At 33.6% G+C, this 13,276-nt stretch overlaps 2 protein-coding genes across 2 annotated transcripts in view; one reads left to right on the top strand and one right to left on the bottom strand.

Annotated features, from left to right (window-relative positions):
* Positions 1 to 3,342, top strand: part of ppk (pickpocket) — a 7,892-nt gene extending 4,550 nt beyond the window's left edge. Inside the window, exons 5-8 of the mRNA XM_017632974.1 lie at positions 2,231 to 2,370; positions 2,454 to 2,584; positions 2,652 to 2,892; positions 2,971 to 3,342. Coding sequence (XP_017488463.1) covers positions 2,231 to 2,370; positions 2,454 to 2,584; positions 2,652 to 2,892; positions 2,971 to 3,220 — 762 coding nt within the window. The 3' untranslated portion in view covers positions 3,221 to 3,342. The remainder of the gene's footprint in view (positions 1 to 2,230; positions 2,371 to 2,453; positions 2,585 to 2,651; positions 2,893 to 2,970) is intronic.
* A 3,383-nt stretch (positions 3,343 to 6,725) lies between these two features.
* On the bottom strand, positions 6,726 to 10,519 carry LOC108376743 (V-type proton ATPase subunit Vha44). The gene is made up of 5 exons (XM_017632973.1): positions 10,386 to 10,519; positions 10,050 to 10,305; positions 9,884 to 9,981; positions 7,733 to 7,874; positions 6,726 to 7,656 (listed from the first exon to the last, which is right to left on the bottom strand). Exons 1-5 carry the CDS (start codon positions 10,502 to 10,504, stop codon positions 7,558 to 7,560), a joined length of 714 nt encoding a protein of 237 aa, XP_017488462.1. The 5' UTR covers positions 10,505 to 10,519; the 3' UTR covers positions 6,726 to 7,557.
* Positions 10,520 to 13,276: the final 2,757 nt, after the last annotated feature.

Raw genomic sequence — 13,276 nt, 5'->3', positions numbered from 1 at the left:
ATGGCCTTATAACAATTAAATTCAACAATTTTTCTAAACTTGAGGCTGATGAGGAGATGTGGTGATCTCCGAAAAAACAGCTATAACTTCTACCTATGTGTAAATTGTTGTTGTTTTTCCACACCATTTTTCATTAAAAACGGCCTCAAGCTCAATAAAATTGTGGAATATCGAAAACATTTATAAATGTAAGAAATGAAAAACGAGGATACCTTGGCAACATGACGTGTTGGTCCAAGCTGCCTTGACAAAGGCTTAGACATACAGCAAAGTGTCAACAAGGTAAACTGCGACTTCGGGAAGGTCACGCTCAAAAAACGGGCGCTGAAACTTACCGACATTCAAAGAAATTGAAGGGGCCGTAGTGAAAGATGTGCCCTAAAAAACACTACACGAGCACTATAGATGATTTTATTATTTTTTAATTACAGTGAAAAGATAAAACGTAGATTTACTGCATGAGAACAATCGTCCCACTGAATGGTAATCTTTTACAGCGAAATTCAGGCAATTGTCTTTCAACTAAGCACAGTGTTTGGAGAGACAGAAGTCGTTCGTAAGCCAATCGACAATTCTGTAAACTTTCTTGAAAACTCGTTTCTGTCCTTCAAAAGACTAATTGCAAGATCTGCTAACTAGGAGGTCTTAGCGCTATGCAATAGCAATTAGTTTTCTAAAAATTAAATGAGATTAAGATAATATACATATATTTTTCTTTCTAAAACAATAAAAACTAAACATTAAATAAGTGCCGTGGATCAAGATTTATAAGGTAATAAACAAACATACATTCACATTTATGTATATAGATAGATAAATATAATATAAATAAAAGATGAATAAGACCATAAGTTACGAAAAATTAAATAATATTAAAACAAGTAATTTTTAACCAAAAAACGAAACTGACTTTAATTCTCATATCAAAATTTTATAAATCGGTTAACGTGGTCTAAAGTTATGCGGTAACATACATTAAAAAAAATATATACATATACATATATATATTCCGACGAATTGATAACCTTCTCCTTTTTGTGCAGTCGGTAAAAAAATTAAAGAAAATTTAATTAAAAAAGAAAAAGTAATAATTTAAAAAAAAGAAAACGATAGTACCTAAAAATTAAATTAAAGATATTAATTTTATAAAATAATAAAATTTAAAACTAAAAGAAAATTTAATTAGATAAGGAAAGAATTGACTTAAAAAAGAAAAAAATAAAAAAAAACAATTCGAGGGTTTATATTCAATACCCTCTATCTGCACTTTTCATAAAAATGAGATGAGTTTTTGTGAAAATTGCAGATAGAGGGTATTGAATATAATCCCTCGAAATATGTTTCTAAAAATTTAATGAAACCTAAAAAATATTTCTTTACAAAACAATAAAATTAAAAAATTAAATACAAATTTTAAATAGAGAGAAAAACGTTGGATTACAAAAAAATCATCCACCATCATTTTGACTATTTAAAATCCGCCATCAGATTTATATTAAGCGACCCCAACATTGCTTAAAAAAGTATTTTTTTATTTCCTTTATTAGGTTTTGTAAATTATATAAATGTTATTATTTGTCCGTTCGTGAGTTTGATGAATTGCATAGCCTTACTGGAGCCGCCATTTTGAATTTTCAAAATCGCCACATTTCAGCGCTTAAAAGTATTGTACCAATTTTTGGACATAGCTCTGTTCCGGTTGACATGGAACGTTCCATATAAAAAAAAAATTTAAAAATTAAAAGGAAATTGAATGCGAAAAGAAAAATAATAATTAAGAAAAGAAAAAAAGCTCAGATCTCTCGAATGGCACGCCGTTGCGACTGTTGGAGCAGCGCGAGCAAAATTATATACCTACAAGTGCTTTTTGTCAAAAGAGCTTTTCGCCATGAAAGTTGGCAAGAGAACTCTCTGGTAAGAGTTTTGGGCCAGAATAAAGAAAATCTTTCAAACTATCTTGCCTACTGTCTTTCAAAATCCTTACAAAAGACTATCAACTTTAACTTCTTAGCCAGAATTGCCCCGCTAGCACAACTTCTCAACCATAAGTTTAACATCGAGTCGGCACGAGTTATTGCCATATTAAAAGAGCAAAAAAAACATTGAGTATACGTTACTTATTTAGGCCAAAACAGTAAAGTTGGTTTTATATTCTGGACCACCCTAATGTACATATGTACAACATATATACACGTATTAGTACAATTCATCATTTCTGCTCAACCCACAGGTGTTTGTAACATCCCCTGAGAGTGTGCCGGTTACAACGGGTAATTACATTTTAGTACCGCACGGCGATGAGGTGATGGTTAGCGTGTTGCCGAATTATGTAATATCCACCGATAACCTACATGACTTCAGTCCAGAAAAGTGAGAAATAACTCATACATACATCAAGTTAATACGTAGGTTGCTTTAATTTGCAATTTTTTTGCCTATTTCCTTTTTCACAGACGCCAGTGCTACTTCAACGATGAACGCTATTTGCGTTACTTCCGCTTCTATTCAGAATCCAATTGCCAAGTGGAGTGTTTGACCAATTTCACTATAAATAAATGTGGTTGTGCCAAATTTTGGATGCCAAGTAAGTGGAAAGAAATTTACTAAATTTTTTTTTTTTAAATAGTACCTACATTAGCATATTCTTGTAGAACCCGCTGATGTGCCGGTCTGCAGTGTTGAGGACATCAGCTGCTATGATTCCGCTCAATCGGAATTACGTATTCTAATTCAGAACCAAACTATAGCAGCTACAATGGATCCAAGCATGAAAATCATTTGTGACTGTATGCCAGCTTGCACATCACTAGACTACAATGTGGAAATTTCGAGTGCCCGCTATGATTTGGCCAAAACTATACAAGCGTTTCGTGAAGTCTATGAGCACTCTGAGTGAGTGTAAATGCACAAATCTCTAAAAGTTCTTTTTATTTCCTAAAACTCTTTAATCACATAACATTTGTATTACAGTTTCTTGGGCTCTCGCTTATCAGTCTATTTCAAGGAGCATCAATTCACGGCCATCAAACGTACGGTATTGTTTAGTGTCGCCACTCTAATAGCCAACTGGGGTGGCATTTTGGGCTTATTCATGGGTATATCCAGTTTGAGTCTCATCGAATTGGTCTACTTTTTCTCGGTACGCCTGTTCGACAATCTACGTAAACGGCGTCAAACCAAGAAGCGTTTGATGAAATTGGAAGCCGGGCACGAGAGTTAAATAAACTAGAGAGTGCTTATGAGATCTTAATTGACTTGAATTTTACTTAAAATATCAACTAATTTGATTAATTTGGTGTGAATTAATAAAGAAATAAATTTTGGTCTAGTCGTGCATCAGAAACTAAACGTTTTATTTTTTAGTGACTTTTAATGATGATATCGATAAATAAATGAAACCCATAGGTATCCTCAGTTCAACACTCAGAAAAAATATTCCTTTATGCTAGGAAAAAAGTATATTATTCTAAGGAAATATTACCTTAAAATGGCTCCAATGACATGGTTGCCTTAATATGAGTAAACGATTTGACTCAGTTTAACATTTTTTTTTAATACTTTTTGTTTATTTTTTTTATTGTAGTTTTTAAATTGTGTTTAAAAAAATATCTAATTTATTTTTTATCGTATTTGAGTATGTATTTAGATTTTCCATATATGAAGTTAATTTTACAATTTGTAATTTATATTTAAATTGAAATAATTGACTTACCTTACTCTAACCTAGGGGTGTAAAAAAACATCGATGGTCGTGGCTTCAAACATCGATGTTCGTCGATGCTTTTACGAATTCGATGTTAAATCAAAACATCGATGTTTTGAAAAACATCGAACATGTTTCTTGACTAATTTTTCACCATTTCATTTTGTGCGCGCTTTAAATTTTGTGCCAGCGTTTAATAGTGATAAGTACTTTGGTGGAATCATGCCCAGGTATGTTTCTTTAATAAATTCCTATATTACATTTAATAAATGTTTAATTGGTTTATAAATATGTAGTGTACATATGTGTTAAGCTACATTTATTACGCTAGAGATTCTAATTCAAGTTAATATTTTAGAGTAATAAACGGACGAAGCTTATGCTGGAGGTATTTTGAAAAACTGCTAGCGGGCTCATTGAAATTTTATTAAACTTTCCTTACAATATTTATGAAAGGAAAAATGTAAATATATCGTCACCTGAAATGCGAAAAGACGTAACAACATCGTAACTGAAATGTAAAAAGTCGTGACTAATTTTTTTTTTCTTTTTTCATTAAAAGATGTGGGAGTTGTAATTCGATGAAATCCATCATATCTATCAAAAATTGAATTTTGAATTGTGTATTAGTTACGACTTTCTGAATTTCAGCGACAATGTTACGACTTTTTGCATTTTGGTGGTATGTGATTAAATTTTTACTTTATATTTGTTTNGTGTATTAGTTACGACTTTCTGAATTTCAGCGACAATGTTACGCCTTTTTGCATTTTGGTGGTATGTGATTAAATTTTTACTTTATATTTGTTTTGTAAGAAACAGTAATCTTTACCGTTAGTTCAACTTATTGAATCAGCACACAGGTTGAATAAAAATTACAAAAATCTGTAAAAACATCGATGTTTTCATTCGATACATCGAACTACCATCGATGTAATATTTCGAAACATCGATTCTTCAAGCATCGATGTTTTCACCGTAATTTACATCCCTACTCTAACCACCTCCTACCGGAATAGAATCTGCGATCACAGAACCAGAAGAAGTAGTCTTCGCGCGGCACCACAGCCGACATTTGCCAGGAAAGCAATTTACTTTGTCTTAAGAGCACTGACCAAATTCAAATTTATTTAAGGATATTATTACTTATATTGAGGAAAATATTATTTACACAAATTAGTTGAATAAAACATTTACAACCAATTTACAACTATAAAAATAATTTTGGAGGCATATAATAAATACAAACTATCTTACCTTTTTACGGTGGATTATACCATTAGAAAAAACAACAAAATTGGAATGTCTTTTTTTCGTATAATTATTTACAAGGATGGCGTTAGGTTTTTACTCTTCTACGCTTCATCAAACTCATTTATCTTTTCATACTGACTGCTTAAATACTCGAAATGTACATTTACANTCAGAACCAGTAGTCTTCGCGCGGCACCACAGCCGACATTTGCCAGGAAAGCAATTTACTTTGTCTTAAGAGCACTGACCAAATTCAAATTTATTTAAGGAAATTATTAATTATATTGAGGAAAATATTATTTACACAAATTAGTTGAATATACCATTTACAACCAATTTACAACTATAAAAATAATTTTGGAGGCATATATCCCAGCGTGCGTCGGTCGCGTCATAGAAGTGACGAGGGGTTGGGTCAATTAACAGGTATTGTACTTAGAAGTTATTTTAAATCAAAGCATATTTTGAAATAATCACTTATGCGCATAAATGTTCAAATATAATTCCCTTTAGTTGATATAACTATGTAGATAAATACAAACTATCTTACCTTTTTACGGTGGATTATACCATTAGAAAAAACAACAAAATTGGAATGTCTTTTTTTCGTATAATTATTTACAAGGATGGCGTTAGGTTTTTACTCTTCTACGCTTCATCAAACTCATTTATCTTTTCATACTGACTGCTTAAATACTCGAAATGTACATTTACATAGAGTTCTCTTTTTTCTGTCTCAATTAAGTAGTGTGTTTGTGTTTAAAAGGTATGTAGGTGTGTGCATGTGTATTTCTGTACGCTTATGTAAGTTGATGTGTACCTTTTTAATATGCAATAAAATTTTAATTATTCACTTTTTATAACAATAATATATATATGTATAATTATTTAAATTTAAGTTTAGAGTTTACAAATATTATTGTACGTTCTCTTTCTTAACAATTTCGGGGATGTTAAAAAGGGGACACAAATATGTAGGATAACAATAATGTATGTGTATCGGTGTTCGTGTAAGAGATGTAGTTGCATTTGATAGATACAAAATTGAAATTGAATTGTGTACTAGAAGTTGCATTCTGTTGAATTGTTGTTTTATATACGAAAATTTATTTGTACCCAGAAAGCAACCGGCAACTACTTCGCTTACGCCCTTTTTTGCAATGCAATGATGGTATATATTTTTATTTATTTATTTTTTTTCTTTTTTTAATTTTCCCGTTAAACACAAGCAATATAGCGCCATTTGTGGTGTATGATTATTAAAAAACACGTATGGAGTATATGCTAGCGGTATCGATAACAATAAATATACATATAGGTAGTAAATAAATATTTTCCACACTTCAATGCTAGTTGCAATAGGATTATAGCATTGAATATTGATATTATTATAACGCTGATTTATAAAATAACGTTAATTAATGGTGTTCTTTATGAAATAATCTATTACTTTTCACTGCATTGCATTTAGTTCGCTACTACCTTTATGTACATTAAAGCTGTGAAAAACTAAAAATGCTTTCGCGTTTAATTGATCAACGCAGGCATTTGCCAGCATATTTATGTATATTTAGTTGCTGCTTAATTGCTTTAGTTCTTTTCGTAGGACCTCTTCTTTGGCAAATGGACTGGTCGTATCATTTGCGCTTTCTTGAATTCTTTTTAACCGTTAAAAAGAAACAAAAACTATTAAACAAATTTGGCCGCTTACCCCGCTACATNCGTAGGACCTCTTCTTTGGCAAATGGACTGGTCGTATCATTTGCGCTTTCTTGAATTCTTTTTAACCGTTAAAAAAGAAACAAAAACTATTAAACAAATTTGGCCGCTTACCCCGCTACATTGCTGGTATTCGGAAAATGTAAGAAAGAGCTTTAACTATCAACACAATGACAGATAAAAAGGATATAGAAAATACTGTCAAATTGGCTTACTAAACCACACAAAAAAGTAGAATAACGAAACAAGGAAATCTACAATTCTATAATTAATAACGTTTTTCTTAAAATTCTAGCCCAAAGTCTGCATTAACGATTGTTGCTCAAAATATTTCAGAAGAAAGCTAATTTCCAATATACAAACACAATAGAAGAAAAATTTTTAACTAATTGTTCCAAGCAATGATAAACAAATATGTATATGTATACGTACTACGTAGATATGTAAATGAAAGTACTAAAAAGTTACCAACATAGAGAAATAGAATTACAACATTTTAAGAAGACGATTTCTTAACTCAAAATAATTTACATGAATAGCATTAATTTTTTCTAGCGTTTGCGTGACTGCAGGTGGGCTAACTAACGCTAACTCAGTTTGCACCCTTTGGTTGCACTGCTTCTGCGGCTCGTCAATGCTATTTAGTTCATCGAACAAAGAACATGTAACTGACAACATACATAGTACATATGGTTTAGTATTTACTTTATACTATTTTATAGATTTTTATAAACTTCGTTTTTTTGCTTCTCTTTTCTTGTAGGATAATTACAGTGTGTTGCACTTCTCTTCATTTTGTAAACGTATTTGTAAAGGTATTTCTCTTTTTTGTATTTGTGATTAGGCTAAATTGGATTATTGAGCGTTGAACTCAAAAAACTTTAGATTTTTGCTGTCTCCACCATATCGATGTTCAGTTTGTAAAACACATAAGGATAGTATTCTGATTGGCCAAAGCCTAAGCCGGGTATATCAACGTTCTGCGTATAAGAAAGAAAACGCGATTATTATATCGAGTACTTGCATTGTAGATATTTGGTGACTAAATTTACTTACATCCATACTGGAATTGCCCTGGCCACCAGCTGAAGCTCCATCCAAATGTCCGTACAGCTGGTTAAGGCTTTCGCGAAGACGTTTCACGCTCTTCTTGTTGGGTTCGATGAGGATGGCTTGAAAATTGACAGGTAAACCGTATCTGTGGGAAGAAGCAAGGTTACAATCTTTTTTATTACCACTTTATTATTATTTTTTATGAACTTTGAAATTAAACTCGTTACTATCAGGAGTTGAAAAATAAATAAATAAAACAGCTTATACAGAAGTAAAATGGTCACTGACTAGCATTTATATCTTTGCAACCGAACTCGTACGTATACGACGAATATCTGCCCATCGATCGGAATTTATTGCTTATCTTCAAATTAGCAATATGTTTTTGGATTTGACATAGTGATCCAATTATCAAAAAATGTATATGGACCAGAAAAACGAGCCATAGAGTTTTGTTCGTGATAGGTAGGAGTCTACACTTAATATGATGCTGCGACATACACTGAAGCCACACTTAGATCGTCTATCAATCGTTGCCGTCAAGCACAACTAATGGAAGGCTCAAGAGACGTGCTGTTTCGACGAGTTCTTAGCAAAGGGAAAGGGGTGTTTGCTGAGTAGGTTTAAGTAGGCAAATGAACAGATAGTTGGTGCCATGTGGCAAAGTCTTCACAGCGTGGACAGGTATTGGGTATGTTGGGGTCGAGTCTGGACAAGCATGACATATTTTTTTATTATAATGTTGTTCGTGTTTTGTTTCTATTTCACTGTTAGCGAGTCCATTTCATTTTCATCATCTTCGTTTTAACATTTTAACCGCTTGTTTTAAGTTCTTTCAACTCTTTTTTTTTATTATTTTGTTTTCTTCAACTAATCTGTAAATTATTTTTTCAAGTCGTCAAAGGTATCACTGATGTTTTCTTCTGACTATTTTAATTTTTCTCATTGCTTTACTTGGCACTTTAAATTGCTCGTTCAAGTTGTCAATAATTAGAGTTAAATTTCCATTGGTTTCATTTTCATCTCCACTGCTCTCATCATCACTTGATAGTTTACCGTTGTGCTGTTGGCTTTTTCTATCAAGTCCTGTTTTTGGTGTCATTGCTTTTATGTTTTGAAATGCTTTAATTTTACTTTATTTTTTTTCAGCACCTTTTAAAATATATTTATGTTGGTTTACCTGTTACAGTACCTATATCGCAAATACGATGACGATGACATTCACTGGGCGTGAATTGGGTGTAGGTGGCGATAGTCTTTCGATGTTTACCGCGGATTGCCTATGTCACAACGTTGGAGCAAGCGGTTCGTAAAGACGCCTTCTGACGTCCCTAGGCTCTATTTCAAGCAAAGGCCTGATTTGATGTTCTCTGCGCTGGCAGCCGAGCAGATATTGCTTGCCTACCATATTCTCTAACAGAGAGCATTAACGCCTCAACAGCTAGGTAGTGTTCAGGAGACGTCACATACATCCCATTGCAATTCTGAGTGCGTCGTTTTGACAGGCCTGTTTCTTCACCTGCAGCCACAGCGCATGACATAAATGGCACTTTCTCTGTTGATTGAGGCATCTTCAAGATATCAAACAGTAGTGGGTCCTACCCTGTGTAATCTCTTGTTAAATTCTCTTTGACTTCAAGGTTTGATTTCAAAATAACTCTGACGACTGTCGTCGTTCAATGTCATCAAGTAGCGAGGACTGACAAAAAGAAACGCCGAAGGCATAACTTAGTGTACGGTAAAGTTTTCATAGCGCGAGTAATCTATGGTTAGCATGGATAAAACAGGTACACATCTACTCTGATAACCAAGCATTAGGCTGACTTATGGTGTGCTCAAAATTAGTTTGGGCATGCGTGACTTGGCTTTCAGACGATTCGGAATATTTCCCTACCTCACCGGGCAGGAAGCCCGAGCGCTGGGCGAAAATTGGAATATGTGCAACTGTAAGAAGTTTCTGGACAGGCTAAACCGGAGGCGATCAACGCAGCTTGAAGATGATTTTAACCATGCAAAATCTTTTCGAGGCCTAGATCTAAACCTTATGGGTCGCACTTTTAAATGTGCCTGAGAAGCTTTCATGCTCGACAGCAGAGCTTTCTCATCCTATCAATCGAGTTCAAATTTGGTAATTTAGAATATTTTAGCACTTACCTCAAAACGGATTCCACAAAAACACGCAGCGCTTTCACATGCACCAAAGCACAGAAAGCTTCGCTGAAATTCACCTTCAACCATCTGACCAATGGGCCCTAAAATAAATAAAAATAAAATTGCAATACTTTTACATTGTGCACAGTTTGTTCGCGTGATTACGTACAAATTGCTTCTTCTTATCGGTAATGAGCTTCGTCATCTCATTTTTGCCAGCTGCCAATTCTTCCTCATTGTACACGAAATCGCGTACAATAAATTTCTTTTCACGCGCATGCAGCTTGAATTCTTCTACTACCTTCTTGAAGAGTGTCACATTGAACAAGCAATAATCGTTGTCTTGTGTGATCAGTTGCGAGGAACGTGGCACGATCATGTCAGTGATCTTCTCATAGTTGGCCAACCAATCATTAGCCAGTATTCTGTTTTGAGGAGATGTTAATAATTTTGTCAAGTTATCATTGATTACAGTAGCTAATTACTGAGTTATGTGTAAACTTACTTTGGCACAATCACCAGCAATGTGGTCAAATACTCCGAATCAAGAATGAAGTGTTCTTTTTTGACTAAATCAGCCAAATTGCGGGTCAGCAAACTGCCGCTGTAAGTGAAGAAATGCATATGGATAAGAGAAAATTAGATTCATTTATAGGAAAATAAGTAAGTATGACCAATAAGGGGAAGGATTTGATGCGCTTATGTATAGAGGGTGTCCTAGAGAAATATGACTTACCACATCGGGAAGGCTCAATCTTTTGGTAGCATTATCGACTTCCGGTAAGTACATATTATGTAAGTACATATTATGTAAATCAAAATATAACAAAGTGCATGAGAACATGTTTCAAAAAAAAAAAAAATATCAATGATCCTTGAAACTTATTTATCATCTCCGTTAACTTTTAGCAACAGCAATTTTTCGAAAATGTTGTCAGAAAGCGTTTCACGGTGTGGGGTATTCAGTAATGAAGTAAACGAAAAAAGCCTTTCTACTGCGGCCGAAGATGGCGAGGGTGTGTTATATTTAAGGTACGATTGAAGAATGCATTCCAATGGCTGAAATCAAATGACTAACAAGAAATTAATAAAAAAATGATTCATGAATCACAAATCGAAAAACAGAACAAAGACTAATTTTTCTTTAGTCTTAGTGAAGACTAACAAAAAATGATTGCAATCACTAGGGAATTCAATCAAATGAATAATTTAGTTAAAAATGACTGCATTCTTTAAAACCTCTGGTTGTAATTCGATGAAATCCATCATATAAAACTAAAATACATTTTGATTTTCTTATTAGTTCCGACTTTTTGCATTTCAGCGATGCTGTTTGTTACGTCTTTTTGCATTTCAGGTGACGATATGTATACTCCGGATAAATTATAATATCGTTGGAACAGCACTTTGAAGATATACTTGCCATTCACGGTAATTTTCAATCTTTGAAGGATTGTGACAAAATTCGCATAATACTTCATGACCACAGGGAATAAATACAATTTCGCAAGCATTTATTTACAGTTTATACAGATTGTGAGGTTTCCAGCATTTGGAAGTCCTTGAGGCTCGTCAGAAGCGTTTGCGTTCGAGTTTTCCTTAGAAAACTCGATCAAGTCATCATCCTATTCGTCCTAAATTTCGATGTCCAATTAGCATCCTTCATCGTTTTCTAATGAAGTTTTCTCGAGTACCTTTTCTAAACCCACTTTCGATAAAATTTTTTCGATATTTATTCGGTCCTCTAACAGTAACTTGGAGGCCTTAACGATGTCAAAACATAGCCGAAGAGTTTTTTTTTTCTGGACCTTCGGCTGATAACCATCATTCATAACATGCAAAAGTTGGGTAGAAATAGCAAAAAAATTGGAAATAGGAAGCGCGAATTTTTAAACTAAAACCAGGCAGTTTATTCATCATTTTCTAAAAATAAAGCACACAATTTAAAAAAGAACCTGATAAGTCATAAGAGTTCCGCTCACCGGTTTTAGTCAAGAGCTTCGAAAATATTTGAAAATTGGCTGCATTAATGTAAAAAAATTGAAATTTATCGCTTTCGCTACCAAAATCATATATCAACCCATTATTTTATCCCGTGGAAGAAGATAATCTCATATAAAGATCTTCTTGGATTTCGGAACATTGACCTTTTTTTCAAAAGTTTTACGGGAAAACTGAAACTTAACTGAAAATTTTCCAAAATGCTGCAGAAATTGCGCTGTAAAAATTTTTGTGTTGCTTTTGATTTGCAAATGATGAGTAACTGATTGTCAAAATTAATTTCCTCGAACGCTTGCTGTAGGCAGAGTCGCCCAAATTTTCGCGTAGAACGTGATACTCTTTCATAAAAAGTAACGCTGCAGCATTTATTGCAGCTCGAATACAGCCTTTATTATGGATCTTATGTCTGACATAACTACCATGAATCAGATCTGTGGAAGTAATGTCAGTCGTTACTTCCAAGGGTCAAAAATCGATTGATGGTAGTAATTTCAAGACAAATTCCATGAAACCCCCACGTTTCGTGCTTTCAGAGAACCTGGAAGTTACACAATCAATTTTCCTCATTCAATTCTCATTACACTTAAACTTTTTCACTAACACACTCATATGTATTTTAGTATTTGATTAGGCAACTGGCTTTAAATTTTCTTTACTTTCAATTTTGATCAGCTGTTCAGCATTGACAAGCGAATTTCGTTTGAAACAAAAAAATTAGGTGCAATCCCGTATTCCTCNCCTTTATTATGGAACTTATGTCTGACATAACTACCATGAATCAGATCTGTGGAAGTAATGTCAGTCGTTGATGGTAGTAATTTCAAGACAAATTCCATGGAACTTATGTGACGGTTTGGTGGAAGTTATGTCCGTGGAAGTTATGTCGAAACCCCCACGTTTCGTGCTTTCAGAGAACTTGGAAGTTACACAATCAATTTTCCTCATTCAATTCTCTTACACTTACACTTTTTCACTAACACACTCATATGTATTTTAGTATTTGATTAGGCAACTGGCTTTAAATTTTCTTTACTTTCAATTTTGATCAGCTGTTCAGCATTGACAAGCGAATTTCGTTTGAAATAAAATATTAGGTGCAATCCCGTATTCCTCGGACTCGGACTAGTAAAACTGTCAAAAAATCAAAATTTGCTCAGAGCGAGAGAGTAACATTGAAAAGTACGGGATCGCTTTCTAGTAAAAAATGGCAACNACTTCCAAGGGTCAAAAATCGATTGATGGTAGTAATTTCAAGACAAATTCCATGAAACCCCCACGTTTCGTGCTTTCAGAGAACCTGGAAGTTACACAATCAATTTTCCTCATTCAATTCTCATTACACTTAAACTTTTTCACTAACACACTCATATGTATTTTAGTATTTGATTAGGCAAC

This window comes from Rhagoletis zephyria, unplaced genomic scaffold (assembly GCF_001687245.7).
Source record: "Rhagoletis zephyria isolate East Lansing unplaced genomic scaffold, Rhagoletis_zephyria_1.1 Rzeph_scaffold_10891, whole genome shotgun sequence".
Lineage (NCBI taxonomy): Eukaryota > Metazoa > Arthropoda > Insecta > Diptera > Tephritidae > Rhagoletis > Rhagoletis zephyria.
The sequence above is the reverse complement of the archived record's forward strand: the minus strand, read 5'-3'. Positions and strand labels throughout refer to the sequence as shown.

Coding starts and splice junctions, on each gene's coding strand:
- LOC108376743 (XM_017632973.1), bottom strand. CDS start 10,504: ATGCATTTCTTCACTTACAGCGGCAGTTTGCTGACCCGCAATTTGGCT. Junction 10,306..10,385: donor TTGCTGGTGATTGTGCCAAA/GTAAGTTTACAC, acceptor TCCTCAAAACAG/AATACTGGCTAATGATTGGT. Junction 7,657..7,732: donor AGGGCAATTCCAGTATGGAT/GTAAGTAAATTT, acceptor TCTTATACGCAG/AACGTTGATATACCCGGCTT.